The sequence below is a fragment of the Tachypleus tridentatus genome, chromosome 2, assembly GCF_004210375.1.
Source record: "Tachypleus tridentatus isolate NWPU-2018 chromosome 2, ASM421037v1, whole genome shotgun sequence".
NCBI lineage: Eukaryota > Metazoa > Arthropoda > Merostomata > Xiphosura > Limulidae > Tachypleus > Tachypleus tridentatus.
The window spans coordinates 108459232-108479477 of record NC_134826.1 but is presented as its reverse complement, the minus strand read 5'-3'; the positions used below and the strand labels follow the sequence as shown (position 1 = coordinate 108479477).

Sequence of the window (20246 nt, the reverse complement as noted above, 5' to 3'; positions counted from 1 at the left end):
AAGCACACCACAGGTGTCGAAATCAGGTTTTGAGTCAAAATTCTAAAGACTTGTCGGTGAGTCACATGTATGATTTTATAATAAATCAGATATTATGTAATTAAATATACCAGAAAATAACAAAATGACATTCTAGTTTAACATGTTTGCATGAATAACGCTGTTGCTTGTAATTAAGCACAAAGCTACTGAAAGTGTCATCGGTGTTTTATCACCACGGGTGCCGAAACCAGGCTTTTTGCGTTGCAAGTCCGCAGAAATACTGTTGTGCCACTAGGGGTGACCATAAATGACGATTTATCATATTAGAAAAACTATATTTCTACAAATTTCAAAATCTGGACCGTAAAAAAAGATGAAAAAGGAAAAACGGGAGTAACCGTGCATATAGAATACAACATATCTTTAGTTGAAAACATCAACGAGAAACGTCATTTAAGGTTGTTATTTACGAGAAAAATTGAACCAAGTTAGTTTCCATGTGAAATTTCTCTTTTAATATTTTTTAAACTAAAATAACCATATATATATATATATATATATACTATTTCCTTTATTAATATAAGAGAAAGCATAGTTTGCTGAATCAATAAAATCTGGTGCTGTAGCCACGTTCTGTTTTAAAGACAAACAATCCGAAAGCCCGATTCTCCATGCGGCTAAAGTTTCAACGTTAGAGATTACAATCTCAGTCTTAGAATGTACTGGAATGCGTATCTACGCTCTCCATAAGAGGTGGCGCCACTACATTACAAACCAATCACCGACATTTCTAGCAGCTCACCCGCGTCAGGCTTTCAGGTTGAAGTGTATTTGCCTTGTGGTAACAAAGTTCGGGTCGAAGAAGACGGGAAGTTGGAGTATTCAGTATTGAATAAACGTTACGAAGCCTAAACTTAAAGTGTATTGCTTCTTATCAAACAAAATGAAAGTTAGTTTGATGATTGTACTAGTTTCGACAGTGCTAGCCATAGCTGCTGACGCTTCGAAGTTGGTGAGTAACATTTCATAATCTTTTTCCATTTAATTTTCAATGTTGAAAGTATATCGACTTGGTTAGTCGCTGTGTGAAAGTATAACAGTACAAGTTTAAGCAGAACAACTAGAATTAGATCATTTGCAAACAGAGAGTTCCATTCAATTTATATTTGTACTATATGATGGAAAATGACTGCTCCTTTGGGAAGGTCTGAGCAAAATCATGAAATATGTTATATTCTAACGTTATGAGTGTCAAATTTCGTGAGAGTTTAGTCACGTATATATCTGGTAATTATTTTACAAATTCACGATTTGCTAAGGGAAATTTAAATGATAAGTTTTGAAGTTATGTGTATAGAAAATGAATGTTTATTAGTAATGTTTGAAGACAAAATGAGTATTCGAAAAGTGCTAACGTTCATATTCGAAAAGCGATTGGTATATACAGTGTTGAAATTTCGGAAAAAAAGGTCTGACTAAAATTCAACTTTTTTGATAGATAAAATTTGTAAAATTTATCAGGTAAAAGATATACCGCGAAGATCATTTGTCGGTACATTTAAATAGATAATCCATGTTTCAGATCACGAATGAATTTTATTTAAGATTATCTGGCAACTATAACTTTTATGTTAGAACAAACAAAAGAACATTTATGTTTGATCAAGTATTTGTTCATTTGAGACCACAAATCGTATTGGTAACAAATATCGAATGTCACATGGTCAGCAGCGTTACTCAAATTACCATGAAAAAGTTAACAGGTTAACAAGTTTGTGTGAACACTAAACGCATAGTTGCAGTTACACTTTCTTTCACTACTTTGTTCAAAACAAAGCCTAATGTAATGACAATAGTGGGCACAAGTACCAGTACAAACTAAGTACATACTAGGCTTACACTTATCAGGTGAATTCTTTCTGTGAGAACTGTATCGTACATAAGATAAGGCGTGAAATTGTATCTTCAAAGTATTCATACACTATTTGTGGTAATCATGTGCACATAACCTGAATTTATTTAACATATTACCTCACCGTTTTCACTCGTTCAGGTTTTGCCTTACCATTTCACCAACTCACTCAAATAATAAAAAAATTGCAAATTCAAATTCCTTTGAAGAAACCAAACAATTATGGCTCTACACTTACAAGGGCCTCATACCAGAATTCCTGTCCCGCCTGAAGGCATTGTTAACATAGTTCAGTCCTAGCTAGCGCCAGTACACATACACCGTAAATGAACTTGTTTTCGTTTGTTTCATCGAAATACGTAGCCTGAAATTCTACATTAACCTAAATTTGTGTTTTAACAATGTTTTTTAAAAGTAACTCTTAACAGTCGGCGAAGTCTAAGCTTTTTTTAATGGCATATTTGACTCAATTTGAGGAGCACGATAGGATAGTTTTATAATTTTTTTTGTAAAGAACAAATGAAATTAAGGCTAATGTAACAGACGCTTTGACTATTGCACCTGTACTTTAAAAAAATGAGAATTGTTAATTTTTTTTGTTTGGAAGTTATTACATTTTTTACAACAAAATTATCCAATATTTCATCTAAAGACTTTTTTTAGGACCATATACTTTAGATTTATGTCAGGAATTATGGACTACGTTTTATTATGAACTGAAAATTCGTTTTGCACTTTCATTCTAAAGTAACTAAAAATTAGTGTATTTGTTTCTAACCCACCACAAGTTTGAAAAAGTAATTCCTTTTCGTAGCCTGATAACACGAAAACATTGCGTATGCATCAATGTCAGATGGTATCCGAAATTAGGAAACGGTTTGATTTTAATTTATATACTAATCAAAAATACATAACCATAGAGATTAAAGAAATTAGTTTATGTTTACATGTTATTTTTGTTGAACTGAAACATTATCTAGGAAAGTCTCATAGGATTCTGTCTTAATGATTGATATTTTTAGTGTATAAGTAGCGAAAATTCGTCTTGTTTTTGAATTGTATAGTGGTGTAGAGAAGGATATTCGATACTGGCTAATAATACACTTTTTTCCCAAGCGAAAAAATATGACGAATAAATCATACCAAAATGACAAAGGTTTTGAATAAATTATGCAGTTTGTAAGAGATTAAATTGTTTATATTCAGAGATGAATGCATTAGTAAAATCGCGAAATTCGACATTTCAAAGGTTTATTATTAAGTGATTTATGACAGGTTTCATACATAATGTTTGTGTTTAGGGGGCCATCTCTTTAATGAAATCCGTGACATCATGTGCTCGAGAAGTGTTGACTGATGGGAAATTTTACTGTTTTAGCATCATCCCGTATATACACCTAACATATTCACTTAAAACAAAGAAACGAAAGTAACTATATATTATTTTCTGCGAGTACTTTTTGAATAATTTATTTATTAGTCGTTGTTTAATCAGAACGGGTTTATACATAGGGTTGGTACACTGAACTCTGATATTGTTAAAAGGTATAATAATAATAGTGGCTATGTTAGTAAATGTTTGAAAGTTGAGCTCCTGGCGGTAGGAAACTTGTTTTAAGATTAAAGGTAAAAGTCAGAAACTTTATGGCTAACGATATTCTGTGACCAATTAGTAGAAATTGTAAGTTTAAAAATGCAAATATTGTGACTTTGTATAAGTACCAAATTTCGGAAAATGTGTTTGGTTTAGTATCCTGTTTGCGGTAAGTACATTGATTTGCTGCAGCGAACGTAGAGAAGGATCGGAAATATATGCATGGTATAAGAAAAACATAGGTAACATATGTAAAGAGAGGCTTAAGCGAAGCATAGGGTAAAATATATCGGTGAGATTAAGGATTTCATTATTTACATTCAATGAAAAAACATGTCTGAAAAATGATGCGGCTAAAACGTCTGAGGCATAACAGTGGATAAAACAAAATACGCCGCCTAGTTAACTAATGAATGAATATTTACCGTAAAATTATTTAAACGCTCTAAGTGTAGCTATCACTTTGATCGCCACTTTTGATTTCATTCCTTTAAGTCACACGCTCAATACTTTTCACTTTTTGATTGCACTATTTTTCACACTCATAGCGTTTTTGATCACGTGACTTTTTGTCAATGCACATCAAGAAACAAGTGAGAAGAAAGTGACAATCGATAGTAACATATTAGCTTTAGTATCGCAATCACATTTTTCGAAACAGATCTATACATTGAATTTTACGGAACTATCCAGATTCTCTAAAATATGTTGGTAGTTTTCCTCTATAAAATGTGGTTAATAACTTCCTTTACAGTAACGACATGGAGTTTAGATGAACAGTTGCTTGCTATCACCCACACGCACACGGTGAAGCCCTATCAATCATCATTATTTAAGCTAATATCACGTGAGATTAAATGCTTTTTAATTTGGACAATTTCATAAAATTTAGCAAGTTTATGCTTAAAACTTAGCAATGGATAGTAATTGCCAACCCATATATTTCTTTTGAAAACCTGAGCTAGAAACTGCGAAAATGGTTTCCTTGGCCTAATTAATACTGATGTGACTACACGTTCTTTCACCCTAAAGTTTTACTGTTATAAGTCAGCGGTTTTTATTCGGATGGCAAAGTATAAATAATGATTCACTTTTAGGTAAAGCCGTAATAAACGTTTTAGACCGATAGCTGATATGACTGTTTAGAACTCACTTTAGATAGTCGTGCGCGAAAGTTTGGTCAAATTTGAGAGGTTTTTGTTACACAACTTAGCACTTGTAGCTTTTACTTGCAACTAATCTGACACCTTATCATAGACTGTAAAGATCTATCTGTGAACCAGATTTGAAAAAAAAAAAATAAAAGTGTATTTTTTTATTAAATAGTTTTGGTACTTTCGGTGAGAAGGAAAACATTGAATCGAAATTGGAGATTTTATACGTCGTGCATTTCGTAATGGATTGCCTGGAAATTTAGCATGTGAAAGTTTAGCAGAGCATATCTTCTAGAAAATATGTGATAGTTTGAATGACCACTTTCCAAAATACCGAAGGTGGAAAAATACTAAACTATCATTCCTGTTCATGACACACAGTGTCCTGTAGGTTGTTTTGGCCGCACTACACACAAATGTGTTTTGTTTAGGTTTCTAAATAGTTGTGTGTTTGAAATACCTTTAATTCTAAAGTGAAAAATTGGCAATGGTTGCTGAAATATTAATAACAGTAGATACAATTTTTACGAAACTAAATTCAGGCATTTTTAAATGCTATTTCTCAGCTGTTATTAATAACTGGTATAAGTTACCTGTTAATATACTTTGTGTTTTAAGCAATTAATTTCTTTTTTTAGTAAGTTTTTCCTTTTTTTATCGAATGTATATAAATATACGAAAAAATATATATTTAAGTGAGCTGATACTGTAATTGCTCAGGAAAGTTTGAACCGGAAGATTTTCATCCTTTTTAGTTTTGTTGTTGAGGTTTCAAAATTTTATTCTTATACTGAACATATATGCACATTTACAATTATATTCAATAAACAGGTGTAGTGTAAGTTTATGTATAATGTGTTGCAAATGAGGTTTTTTTTTTTAAGACGAAAAGTGATAGTTTTGTAACTGAAGCTGTATAGCTAAATTTGTTTCGAACAACAAAGGGCCTTCTCTTTAATTCAGTATTCAGTGTAATCATTACATATAGCAGAGAAAGCCATAAAATGGAGCGAAGTTATATATACTGTACATGCTACAGCTTGTACCATTACCCTCCTTAGGTGATCTAATACTTAATTATGTTCAAGGTGACTATAAAGTTGCTTCCCGTATTTCGTTGTTTGTAACTTTCGTACCGTAACATGCACGCTAGCTGAATTAAATGTGCATGCACTCGGGATAATGGGGAAAATAATACCCAGAATGTGCAGATTTTACTGCTTTAGAGTGTCAATTTTTTAATCAAGTTTCTTCTGAGATCGATGTATAACTATAACAGAGAACGAAAAATAGTTTCTAACTAGTTTGAGACAAACCATTTCAATCACTGTTAAGTCAGCTTAACTCATTACAATAAGTATAACAATATATATCAAAATTCTCTTTATCAGCTTTGAGACATCGTAACATGTTTCACAATTTCATCACCACAAGTTACTATGGATGGTAAGAGTGTAGCACAACATGTCATGTTTGTGTCGTCTTCAGACGGTCATGGTATACCAACAATTTCAAATAATTCCTAAAACTGAAATTTGCAAGTGTGAGATTTGGTAACTGGTGTCTAAACGTGCAGGAAGTTCTGCTAGTGAAAGCATTGCATAGTTGGTTCTTCACAGCGTTGTTAACATAGTGTCCTGCTAAATTACCCTTTTGCGCAAGCCGGACAACGTCATCTTAATAACAAATGTTGATAATGTGCACCAGTGGCCGTAATAGTTCATTATTTTTTATCTGTAGGCTTCTAAAAAAAATACAAGGTTTATTGATAGCATTGCTAGTATGCCCAACTCAGTCACCTTTAGATCATAAATAATCTTTAAATGAATGTATACGAGATGGTATCATTGTAAATAATGCAATTTTGAATGTTTACTTGGTAGTGGATTTGGAAGTTGGGTTAAACAGTCTACAAAATTTGTCATGTACTTGACCATCTGCAATGAATTTCAGGACTATCTTTGTTCGCTTCTATGGGTCAGCAGGAGACGGTTCCTGCAGTCGTTTCTTGTATTTATGGAGACAGTCTTACACAATTTATGAAGTTCTGCTACCAGATCTATGAAACTACACAAGTTCTTTATTATTCTTGGAATTGTCTTCTTCAGTTTCTATGACACTTGAATTTCTGCGAAAACTTTCACGGGTATAGGTGGGCGTCCTAAGATCGTTGTACATCAGACAACTTTGTATTCTTAATTTTTTATACAAGATTATACACGGTTTGTCTACATGGGTCTTTAGAAACACGTCTGTAATGATGAAAGGTTGAAAATCTGCTACTGCTTTGAGACCTTGGAGAGAGAGCCTCTGTTGATGGTTTCTCTGCAGAGATCCGTTAGCTTACATTAGAGAAAGCAAAGTCAGAGGTAGTGGCGCATCAGATATCAGAATCTTCGAATGTAAGACAACAGGTGCTCGTTTTGTGCACTGTCCTTGCACTTGCACACTCGCCATTTACTTTTCAAAAAATCGTCGATTCTTGTCTTAAATTCGTGTAAAATGTTAGCTGGCCTTTACTTCCGACAGCAACCCATTCCGGACTATGGAAATTAGTTTTCTATGGTACCGTGTGCATACACATTTAATTCCGTTAGCTTATGTTATTGTTTGAGAATCAAAAACATGCAAGAAGTAACATGTACTTTATACATTTTCCTGATTCAGTTGATGATTTTGTATTTTTTAAATGATAGTGTAAAATTAAATGCATGGCTAACCAGTAAACGTTGTTTGTTTTTATATATTCAAAGGTTGATATATTGAAATTATGTAGAAGGAATTCCAGGATTTTACCAATGAATTCAGTTACATGAAAACGTATGTACTACAATTACCAGTTAACTTTGAAAGAAATGTAAGTTAAAGCTTATTTAATGGTGTAATATTTACATATTTGACTCTGCTGTTTTTTGGGTATTGCAGTAATGATTCGTTACTAGATTTTCAGTTGTACTATGTGCAACATATTTATAAGTTTGTTAAACTAAAATTTTAATTTTCATATTTTACGAACAGATAATGATCTAGTTTGTACTCAGTGTATATTTGGCTTCTGAAATAGAGAACCGTTTCTATAAAGGTGAACAAAAGAAAGAATAAATATGAAAGTCAGTGCATTTAACAGTGATAAACTTTTACCCACTATAACCTTTTAATAGATAATTACGTGTTCAAAATTATCATTTAATTTAGTGTCCTATCTAACTTAGACCAATAATATTTTATTTCGATAATTTCTAACAAGTAACAATAAAGTAAGCTATACCTATTTTGGTAGCTTATGATATTCAGAATTGTAAACACTGAGTGACCTAGGCAGCATCTCACAACTTCGGATATGGAAGACCGTATGACAAATAAATCAATAGTTTCCACTGCAAAGCTCAGGTTCAGTTACGTCAGTATTTGTTTCAGATTTTTTTTCTACATGATGAACAAGGAAATGGGGATCTTAAATTGTGCTTCATTGTCATTGGTTTCATGTGGGTAGTTTTAAGTGAAACAAAGTTAATAGGATATTTACCTATGTAATTCTTATTTGAAAATGTTTGAAAGCTTGTTAAAAAAAGCTCATGCTTTCAAAGTTAGTTAAAATTACGTATTATATTGACAACCTTTTTTATTTCAGTATAATCGTCCTTTTGTATAATGTTCCGTGACTGGTGAGTAATCATTCAGTCGCTAATAAAGTTTGCTGGAAGAGATTAATGACACACAGGAAAGAAGACTAGAACATGTATCCACGTATGTCGCTTATCCGTTACCGTCCAAGACGTGTTGTAACCCCTCCTATTACAACAATTAATTTAACATATGTTCCGTATATATGATATTATGTGTTAAATTAACAATTTGACGTGAAATTTGTGTTGCAAGTTACTTTCGTATATGTGACATTTACTAAATATCCTCCCTTCTATAAATGGCGTGTTTTAAATTGATTTCCATGACACAGTACTTATGATTCTAGTTGCTCTTCCACAGGTAATGCGTTACAGGTTATCTTCTTTAGTGGGATAGTTCTGATAAAAATTACTTTATCTGATTTGGTACTAGTGATAGTTATTATTCTACCCATTACGTACGTATATTACGGTTACCTCCGTAGGCGTGTCAGTTGTAACAAAATGTATTCCTGTACTCGTGGTACTGGCGTTAATAGTTGCTCCTGCACAAATGATATAAATTTCAATATACATCCCTAAATTTAATATCGTGTATGTTCAGTTCATTTTCCTAGGTAGAAGATTTGTGTACCACATCAATCTCATTAAGTGCTGTATGTTAGTTACTTCATTCTTCGTGACTGTTGCGTTAACGATGATATTGTGCTATAGATTATCTCTAGGTTAGTTTATAATTCAGACGTATTTCAAGTTAAAACCTTTGTGTTGATGCTACATGATAAAAGCCTTTCTATTTAATGTGATTGTGATACATTCGCCAAATCCATTTCCCGACTTATGATTCGACAAGCTAGAGGATATTTCGCGTTATCTTTGAATTTTCACGAACGGAATGCCTCAAAAGAGTATAATTCGAATTTGTACAATTAAATTTGGTTTGTTAACTGGAAATAATTTTAAGATACCTCTTTTAGAACAAAGACATAGGTATGTAACCACGTGCTCGGTGTTATTAAAGGCTAGCAGGCATATTCAGCGAGAACCATGCACACTGCAGTTGTAATGAACATAACAAGCTTTGATTTTTTGGTATCTCTCCATCTATCCGTGTAAAGATTATTATTTGTGGTGTGTATGTACATATTGCATAACTTGGAACCTTAAACATACAAATAAAACTATACACTCTGTATGATTGAATTTAAACACTTCTTCATAGTAATTCAACTCGTTTACAAATTAAACTACTTTTCAAAAGTATATTTTTATACTTCACATTTCAATTTTAGGAATTTTAATAAACTTGTACAACTGGATTACTCATGGAGAAAAGTTATCGTAGATGCATCTTTCAAACTGTAAATATGTGTTTGCATAGTTCGTTATATATCAATCTAGAAACATTTGTGAAATACAGATATAAAGAAATGGCAAGTAAGATATATTCATTACCTATTTTAGCTCTTTCTTTCTGCTACAACAGTTGAATCTTTCTTTGTCCAAAACCCATCGTAGTATTTTCAACGTTATGCAGATTGTATGTCCACCAGTTGAAGTTAGTTCTAAAAGAGCATAAAATATGGGCAGGTATTAAATATAGTTAAACAGAATCCAGATTTTATCTCCACTTTTCTGGCTTACTGCTTGGAAAGAAGTAAAGTTGCATCAGAGCGGCAACGGCTCGTATTGAAGATTTCTTTGCCTCAGGTCGTGAGCATCAGACATAAACGAAATGAAGATTCGTAACATATAAAGTGATGCACTAATACCCATCGATCTAAAATTTCTGCCATGTATTGGAAGTGTGCAGATCGTGGATGGTATGACGTGACATTCGTAGGACGTGTAGGGAGATGTTCTGTGAATAAATTAGGAATAACTAGATTGTTTTATGAAGATATATTTTTAACACATTCATAATTAAACGTAAGCACTTTCGAAGTATTTGACCTTCTTCATTTAAATTGTTTTCATTAGAAGGAAGGTTTTATACTAGAAAGTTCCACAGTATGTAAGCCTTGAATATGTAAGTTTCGAATGTTAAGAAAGGTTTTTGAGTGAATAAAAAAATATGGAAATATATTAATTACTGTTTCGGTATTCATCCTGGAATTTAAACTTTTGTGGTTTGAGGGCTCTAAAGTGAATGTGGAGGCCATTCTTTCATTCGATTTATTTATCAGTTACCCTGAAAAAATGCAAATTGGATAAAATGGAAACAATACCATGGTTCTTTATAGTGATACAGGTTTATAGTAATTCTTCACTTGCTATTCTTGTAAATTACTCCCGACATCGGTGTAGCTTGGTAACTAATAAGTGGCCTATAGAAAGATAGATTGGGTTTGATATTTGTTTGTCTTATACAGCTTCTTTTACGGAAAAAAAAAAAAAACTTTCGTTAATGCTTGATATTCTTCAAATCATTCATAATTACATTCAACTACATTTTCTGCTAAAAATTACCGGCTTCATCTAGTATCTTATTTCAAATATTACCAAGATCTTGATTCAGATTTTTTCTGTCAAAACTGGTTTATATTTTGAGTAATTTCTTCTGGCAAAGATGATTAAAAATTTCAATTTATTCCTATCGGGAAAGGTGAATAAAAAATTTGATTTAGTCTTTTTTTATTTCAAGCGACAAAATACTTGAGTTATTTTCTTCGTTACGAGATGTCAAGTCTTCCTGTAATGTTTGCAGTTGCAGATGACTTAATTTTCAACCTTATCAAGTTGATCCTGTCAGTAATGACCTGTTTTCTTCAGACGAGATCAGTTATTTTTTTTTTAAGAGATATGGAGTTAAGTTTTAATAAATTTCAAAAAATACTGTGTAGAAAAGGGCTCAAATAATATCTAACGAAAACATCTCTACGTAAATTTCAGAAAATAGATATACTTGTAGAATACAATTAAGTTAATGGATGTGAAAATGCCTCTAGTTTACTATAAATTTAACACAGATTTGTTATAGGACCAAAGCTGATCTTTCAAAAACTTGTATTTAGTTTCAGCGAACGGTGTCTATAGAATAAATATTGCTAAAACTGCAGACTTAACATTAATAAATTGAGACATTAAATGTAGTGTTTAAAAATGTCACAAGATATCGTATGCCTTTTCAGTATTATTTTCATACATCTGTCGTTTACAAAATAATCCTCATGGTATTTCTGTTTGTCGTGAATATTTTATTACTTGAGAAACGACTCGTCGTATTATGTGTATAGAAAGAGCGCACATTACAAAAAGCGGTTGATACAAAGAGCCCTGTCATCCTTGTCATGATGCAGCATGTATTGACAAGGCTCATCTCGCTAGCTGTCTTCTTTCTCTTTCGCACTATTAGGGTTGCTAGACCTTAATTCAGTATCAAATATCCTAATAACTTATTATATAATAATACATCCAAAACTCATAAATAAAAAAACACAAATTCATTCTTAAACTAGTAACTTGTGCGATATCTATCACACAATAAAGAAACTTCACTGACTAGTTGTCTTGTTCATAATGATTCAACATAGATAAGAACTTGTAGAATAACGATTTAACTTTATAAATTAGAAATGGTATTCGGACTCCTAACTGAAATACTACGGAAACATAAAATAAAACATTTTCTAATTAATGTAATGACTAGACATTGAGTAGTTCATATAGAAACCCAGGCTAAATGGATACCCTTATTCTAGTCCCTTATTAATTATGACAGATTACTGAATAAAACTACTAATGTTATGCAAGTTTAACTTCAACAAAAATACTATTTTATTTTATAAACAGTGTTCCATCGCACAACAACCAGTCACGTTCCGCGCACATCCACAGTAATGGTGAGGAGAATCAACACGTTGACCGCCTTAATGACCCTGGCAGTTGATAGACCTGAAGCTCAAATGACCAACTAGTTGCATTGTACTAGTGTGTACTGTGTACTAGTGTGTACTGATGTACATAAAAAAAAAAAGTTATTCCTTACAGGAACTGAAAAATTCAGAGGGAACATTGTTTATAAATACGTTTAATATTTTAAGTTGCAAGTAATCTCGTTTTACGCGTTTTGACTAAGTGTTTATCAAGGAATATAGTAATTCTTGCTAATTTTCTTGAAGTATAATTAAATGATAATTGTAATATTATTGCCTTTACCAGTTTGTGTTTGTTTTGTTTTTGTCAACGTTTCATTTCTCTCAATATCTCGGATGTTAATAACAAAACAAAGTATAAATTGGTATTATTTCTTGGTAAAGGGTTAATTAATGTTTACATTCGCATTCTGAAATTTGTTCTTTACCGTTTTTTTTTTTGTGACCTGAAATATACAGCTTTATTTCCTACCACTGCTGGAGAAGCTTCCTTTTGAACTGCAAATGGTCAACTGAAAATTCAGTGCTTCTGTTGTTAAGTCATTCTTTTATATCAGAATGGTAATAAGGACCAATGACCAAAGCTACACAAGAGCCTGAAAATTTTCTGTGACAAAATAAGCTGAATAAAACAATTCTTTATCTCTTGTTATTCCAATGTTACAGTATGAATGTATACGTTACTAGTTATTTATTGAGAATTGTTACAGTAAATGAGTACTTGCAAAATAATGACTCTTTAAAGTTATTTATGTGCAATTTTGAAGTCGAGATATGTCAGAACTACTAGACTTGAATGTTGTTTTACGTAATCAGTGGCTTTATGCTTTTCCATGTTAATAAAATATGGAAGTGATGCCATAAAATCGAGTTCTATATATATATATATATATATATATATATCTATATAGATTCCTTGGAGTACAAAGAGCCTATCTTTGAAAGGATTTTCTTTTTTCCCGAGTTGTCATCACAACTTTGTTCCATTAAGCTTGTTTGTTTACCTCTGTACTCGACGCAAATTTTTCCCTGAATCTTTTAGAAGAAATTGCATTTGGCTGACAAAAAGGAAAAAAAAAATTAGAAGTCTGAAGCCAACAGAAAACAACAGTTAAACATTTCTTCGTTGAAGAATTATAACATTTTTCCTGCAGTGTTTAGAGGGCACAGTTCTCAATACAACTTTTGAAGCTGTATTTTTCTCTGCTAATGTCTGAACACAAATGACTAAATTTCGTTACGTGTTTATCGATTAACGCTTCGTTTCAGTATGGTCTTAAACTTTTGACCAGCTAGTAGTTAGGCTAATTTCATAGTTTACATTTTCCCTATTAAATACTAAAAAAAATTATTTTCCATTATTTTCATCTTTCGAAGCTCTACTCAAATAAGTGGTTGAGTTTAACAAAGCAAAATGCTTTGTTTCTTTTTCTTTTTGTTCATTGGCCTTAAGATTTTGGTCAGCAGTGTATAAAACAATTGATGAAAACAGGGAAAAATTGGTATGTCTTTCATGTGTTTAGTGAAAACTATTAACTAAAATGTGTAATACGCCGAAGTGTATGTGATATAATATAAAAGCTATTACCATCGAGTTATTACTGTAAAATTATAGAGGCATAAATAATAAACATAGAGGTGCACACAAAATAAATTTTAAGATTTCATTAGTGAATGTCAGTTGGAGCTTTCATACATTTTTACCTCGCAAGTCAAAATTTTCATTTCTTCACTATAAAAAAATATATATATTATAAAAGTAAGTTATTATTCAATAGACCTTTACGGGCCACACAAAACCATCTCGCAGGCTGTATGCGGCCTGCATGCCGCCTGTTAAAAATCCCTGATATAGAAAGTAGCCTGAGTAATGGTGTCTTCGTGTAATTCCTTGAAAAGGAAGTCGAAACCTGCCTGGAGGGATTCCCTATTTAAACATTTGCATCAGTATACAATAGCTAATAAATTAAAATGACTTTACATAAGGGACATTTTAACGTTGCAATTTGTATTCTTGTGACGTCAGTAAAATATGCACACACCATTAATCATGAGAAGAAATATGTGCTGTTTATACTATAACACAGCATGACATATTTTCTTCAAAATCAAGAAATAAAAATGTTAATTTTAATTTTGGTTTCATTTTCTTTTGAAATAGAACACTTTCGAGAACTCTGAAAGTATAACTACTGAACAATAATTCCACATATGATATTGCCTAAATAATGGCCTGTGTGGAGTTTTCAGTGTCAAAGGTTAGGTCACTCGAAGACGTCATGTCGTGGTTCCCTGACATGTGCTCTTTGTGGTGGCAAGGACCATAATGCCTACCAGTGTGAAACAGACCCACATTGTGTCAATTGCAGTGGCTTTCACGCGTTCTACTTTCGTTCTTGCCCTAAATGGTTGGAAGAAGAGGTGCAGCATATGAAAACGATTCATAAATTACTTGTCCTGAAGCTCGAAAATTGCTGTCCACCGCTTCATCTCGGATGTATGTTGCTGCACTTCGTTCCACAACTACAGTGGAGGTGCAGACAGATCTCTTTGTGCCTCCAAGAGAATCATTTTCAAGACAAATGAAAAGCCTTTTGATTTCCGTGGTTAAAAAAGTTGTTGAATCAATTTTTACACCCATCTCTGTCCCTTACATACATTCCAACAAACCAAGATCCACATCTATTCGTTCTGGGTACAGGCATTTTCTCGGATACATCTTCTTCTCCCACCCCAACATGCAAAACAATCATTCATTCGCGTCTTCAGTCACTGGAATACCTTTCCAACAACAAAGACCTACCCAATCGACCCAGTGCAGGATCCATGAGGGTCGATAGACCTCACTCGAATAAGGATAGTAAAGAAAAAAGACGTGGTTGTAAACAGAAGGGTTATCCACCCAATTCCCCGACACGTCATTAAAAATGGCTACCTTGATACAATGGAACTGTCGAGTTTTATTTTATAATTTGGATAACATCAAAACATTGATTGTTTTCTACCATCTTGTATGTCTTTCCTTACAGGAAACATTTCTGAAACCTGCCGATACAGTCACCTTTTGGCAGTTTTCTTTGTACAGAAATGACAGGATTTGTGATAGACAAGTGCATGGAGGGTTAGCAATGTTGGATTATGAGCATGTGCCCGCCCTGTCTTTCAACACATCCTTGGAAGTCATAGCATCCGTGTTTCCATGGTTCATACCATAACTGTTTGTTCTCTCTACCTGTCACCTGGAGAGACATATGATCAGTCAGACCTTGATGCTTTCATTGAACAGTTGCTATCTCCCTTTGTAATCCTGGGGGACTTTAATGGACATCATCCCCTCAGGGAAAGTGCTCTAATTGATAGGAGGGGTTGCACTGTTAAGCATATACTCTTTGATCACAACCCTTCCCTTTTCAGTACTGGTTCTTCCACTTATTTTCACACACCTAGTCAGTCCTTTACTGCTATTGATTTCTCAGTTTGCTCCCTTCACTATTCTCTCATTTTTGATGGAGTGTTGGCAACAATTCGTGAGACAGTGATCATTTCTCTATAATTGGGAAGGATCCCAAGATTCCTTCAAACCTCTGTCCAATTATTTTGACAAGCTGTCTCTATAAGGTCTTAGAGAGGATCGTTAATGCTCGAATTGCTTGGTTCCTCGAATCAAACAACCTCCTCTCATCCACCCTGTGTGGGTTACGACGAAATCATTGACCACCTGATTCGACTTGAAACGTCAATCAGAGAAGCCTTTCTCAAACGACAACATCTTGTATTAATCTTTGAAATTGAGAAGACTTATGACACAACATAAAAGTATGCCGTTTTGCGAGACCTCCATATATATAGATTACGTTGCCATTTGCCCATTTTTATTAAACATTTTTAATGGACAGGACATTCGAAGTTTGTGTGGATTCGACACTTTCTCATTCCTTTCTACAGGAATTTGGAGTCTCTCAGGGGTCTGCTTTGAGTGTCACACTTTTCAGTATTAAAATTAATGCCATCACTGAACAACTTCCTCACTGTTGCAAAGAGGCTCTGTTGATGACTTTCACATCTCTTGTTAATCGTCGAAGATGAGGTATGTTGAGCGGCAGCTACAGACTGCCCACAATCGTTTACAGAACTGGACCAAGCAAACAGCTGTATTTTTCTCTGTCTCAAACCGTTTGGATGCACTTTTGCTGCCAAAGGGGTATTCACATTAATCCTGAACTACGTATCGGTGAAGTTGTGCTGCAGGTGGTCCCTGACACCAAGTTCTTGGGGCTTATCTTTGATTGTAAGCTGATTTTTATACCACACATTAAGTGGCTACGGGCCAAATGTAGAAGAGTACTAAACATCCTCCATGCCTTCTCTACCACCACTTTGGGAGCAGATCGATGTTCTGTTAAATGTATATCGTGCTATTATTCGATCAAAACTCGACTATGGATCATAGATCTATGGCTCATCCAGACCCTTGGCCTTAAAGATGCTGAACCCCATTCATCATCAAGGACTTCATCTCTTCACTGGGGCTTTCCATACCTCCCCAGTTCAGAGCTTATACCTAGTCTCATGAACCTTTGCAGTTTGCAACTGTCCTTACTATATGCTTCGAAACTTCATTCCTTGTCAAAGCATTTCACCTGGGGTTGCGTTTTCCTTCCTTGGTGGACCATACTTTTCCGGAATAAACGATCTGCCATTACTCCTTTTGGCCTTCATATCCAGGCACAGTTGGATGAATCGGGTCTTCCTTGGATAACATTGCAGTATCCACTGGTCAGCTCATCCCACCATAACTTATTACAGTCCCCAAATGTGACCTTTCTTTAAGTCATCTGAGAAAAGCAGATACTCCCGATTGGAAGTACCGTCTTTTTATTTACTGAACACCTTTCGGACAATGTTTCCATCCCTATTTATATGGATGGTTCAAAATCAGTTGACTCTGTGGGCTCTGCCGTGGTTTGTTGCGGTTCGATGGTTGCACGCAGAATTCCCTCTGCAGCATCTGTGTTCACTTCTGAACTGTACGCCATTTATCTTGCTCTGAATCACATAGAAGCTAAGCAGTACTCAAACTGCACTATTTATACTGACTCGCTTAGTTTTCTACTGGCCCTGGAATCACTTCACCTCAGTTCCCACCCTGTTATCGCCGATACTGAAAACCGACTGGCCCAATTATCTTTAACATCTACTTCTATCCAGTTTTATTGGGCTACGTTGGTATTCACGGGAACGAGCTCGCAAACACGGAAGCTAAATCTATCTGCTCTGGCACTATAATCACTGTGCCTATTTTATACATGGACTATAGCCCTGTATTCAAGGCTTGGCTCCGTGCCAGCTGGCAGTCAACTTCGAGTGAACAATGAGAAAACAAGCTTTTCCAAATAAAACCCTATATTATAATTTGGTCATCTTGCTTCCATAAGTATCGGAAAGAGGAAGTTGTTCTAACTAGACTATGCATTGGTCACAGTTTTTTAACTCGTTGTTTTCTTTTATCTAGAACTGATGCACCTGATCACAATAAGCCACATTTTATTTGCCATAGTTACGACTCTCAACGATGGTACCATTTAAAACATGTTCTGTCTTAAGGATTGTTCATAACGTTAAACAGTGTTACTGGTGATGGTGACAATGTCCACCTAGGTAAAGTTTTTAGTTTTTTGAAGACCATTAATCTTTTTAATGTCATTTAAGTTTTTTTAATTCATACATTAAACTTTTTTTTAATGTGGTTCCCCTTTAAGAATCACAATCTCTCAGTTCGATTTGAAATTAGAAAATGGCCGTAACATTAAATAATTCGACACCAGGACTGGAAAGGCCAACTTAGGTGACTAACGCTGCTGTTTGAACTATCCGTTTAAACTACCCATTAGTCATCCTGGCGAGTTATTGTTAAACTTTTGCTACATGTCCTTTAAAACTTTCATTGCTTTCCTTTTTGAAAATGCCCATAATGTCACATGACTTGGAACCAGGACTGGAAAGGCCAACTTCAGGTGACTGACAGTGGTTTTTGTACTTACCTTGTTAGTCTTCCTCTTGGGTGATGATAATTACCATTATGCTACAGAAAGTCTTTTACGACTTCTCTTACTGTAGTTTTTCTCTTAACGTTGTAGACTAGATGTGAACATTGGTTTTATGCTCTTTATGTTTCAACTCTGTTTTGTTTTACCTTCATTTACTTTTATGAATTTTACTACATTTACTTTAATTTTACCTTTTTACCGGTTGTTTGGCGCAGATAACCTAGCTGCTTTGTGCCATAAAACACTAAATCAACCAACGCCCCCACGACTGAAGGGCAAGCATGTTTGGTGTGATAGAGATTCGAACCCGCGGATCTTGGATTACGAGTAGAGTGCCTTAACCACCTGGCCATGCCGGCTCGTTTTACATGTTCTATTTTGATATCACATTATACATTCGTTAATATTGTACATGTATAATAGAAATGAAATTTCAAAACTAGCATGTTTCGTGATAGCCAGTCTGAAAGTTCTAATATTTTAATTAAGAGTAACCAGTAAGTCCTTTATTATATATATACTTATGATTTGTGAAACATTAAGTGTACTACAGAAATTGTCTGAAAGAATCTATGAACAATACGATATGGCCTTTTTAGAATAGGAAATGTAATAATTTAGTATCAAAAACCTTTAAGGTTTTGTTATAGTATTGTTCTTGTATGAATAATTAGTGATTAATTATCGACACAATGAGACAAGTGTTGTAAGATTCGTAGCGATCTAGTAACGCGTCACTAACGACCTCGTCATCTTTGACCTAACCTCTTTCCCCCTCCCCAACTTTTTTCTTCACGAGTCTAGGCGTCACGTCATTTCCTTTGTGAAGTAGCGGACGTAGTACTTGCACTCTACATAACGGACACACTAACAAATATTTTGTTTATTATTTTCAATATGTATTTTTTATCATGCGTGTTTCTTATTTACAAATATGAGTTGTTGTTTTTTGTTGGTTATATATATTTAGCTTTTTCCCTCAGTTGTTCCCGTATTTGCATGTGGCTGCCATAAGTAGACATATTATGTGTACGTTTCTATACAGATTTGTTTTTTATTTGAGCTGAACCTTATATACACTAATTTAAAATTCGTGTGAATTTAGTTATTAATTCTTCTACATGTGACAGAATAAATCCAATTATTATGAAATCTAGAAAGAAATACTAAAGAAATCCTTTAGTTATTAACAACATTTAAAGAAATATGAACAATGGATGAGTGTATGTATATTGCTGACTGCTTTATCGCACGTTATGTTCTTTTATGATTCATAGTTTCACGTTAGGGACTACTTTAGGTAAAAAAATTGTCTTTGTCTGGATGTTTTCATTCAATAACTAGTCGCACAAACTATTTATTGTTTTATGCTATATGAAATAGTTGCTATTGAAAACCGTCTTTGTAAAGTAAACTAGATGTTTTTTATGCATGGTGCTATTGCAGCTGAGTCTGCGATTTATAATGGTGTGTATTACGATTTCAAATAACCTGAAACTAAGTTAAATTGTAATATAAACTCAGAAGTTAATTAAGTGTCGATATGTATCAAATTTATGATGTTTGTCAACAAGATTAATACAGTTTTCTTAATACAAATATAATTTAATACACAAACAATACAATTTATTTATAAGTTATTACAAATAGTTATAAATAATTTGTATAGAAAAGTTTTACAGGTAAACAATATTGAGTCTTCTGTTTGTGCCGGAACTGAATATTTTACCGACAGTTCCAAATGAGTTAATGAAATTCGAAATGATATTGGTACAGTTCGCTTAACAACTAGCTAGCTAACTGCTTCTCTTAAGTTAAATAGTTTATAATGTTCGAAATCTATAAACTCTCTTGGTCAAATATGGTGTAGTTTCCCGATTGATAAGCGTTAATCGTACAGCAGTTAGTTATAGCCTCCGAGGTTTATATTATACTAACTGTAGAAAACAACAGTATCAAACTGTCTCTTCGCGTTGAGTTTATTATCTGTTATGATCTTGAGAGGAGAGTTTCTATAAATTTTAGTTGGTAACAATACCGGCAATTACCAATATTT

General features: G+C 33.7%; 1 protein-coding gene across 1 annotated transcript in view; it reads left to right on the top strand.

Moving 5' to 3' along the window:
• The first annotated feature begins 766 nt into the window (after positions 1-766).
• The window catches only part of LOC143244811 (uncharacterized), a 62022-nt gene continuing 42542 nt past the window's right edge, over positions 767-20246 (top strand). Inside the window, exon 1 of the mRNA XM_076490163.1 lies at positions 767-994. Coding sequence (XP_076346278.1) covers positions 926-994 — 69 coding nt within the window. The 5' untranslated portion in view covers positions 767-925. The remainder of the gene's footprint in view (positions 995-20246) is intronic.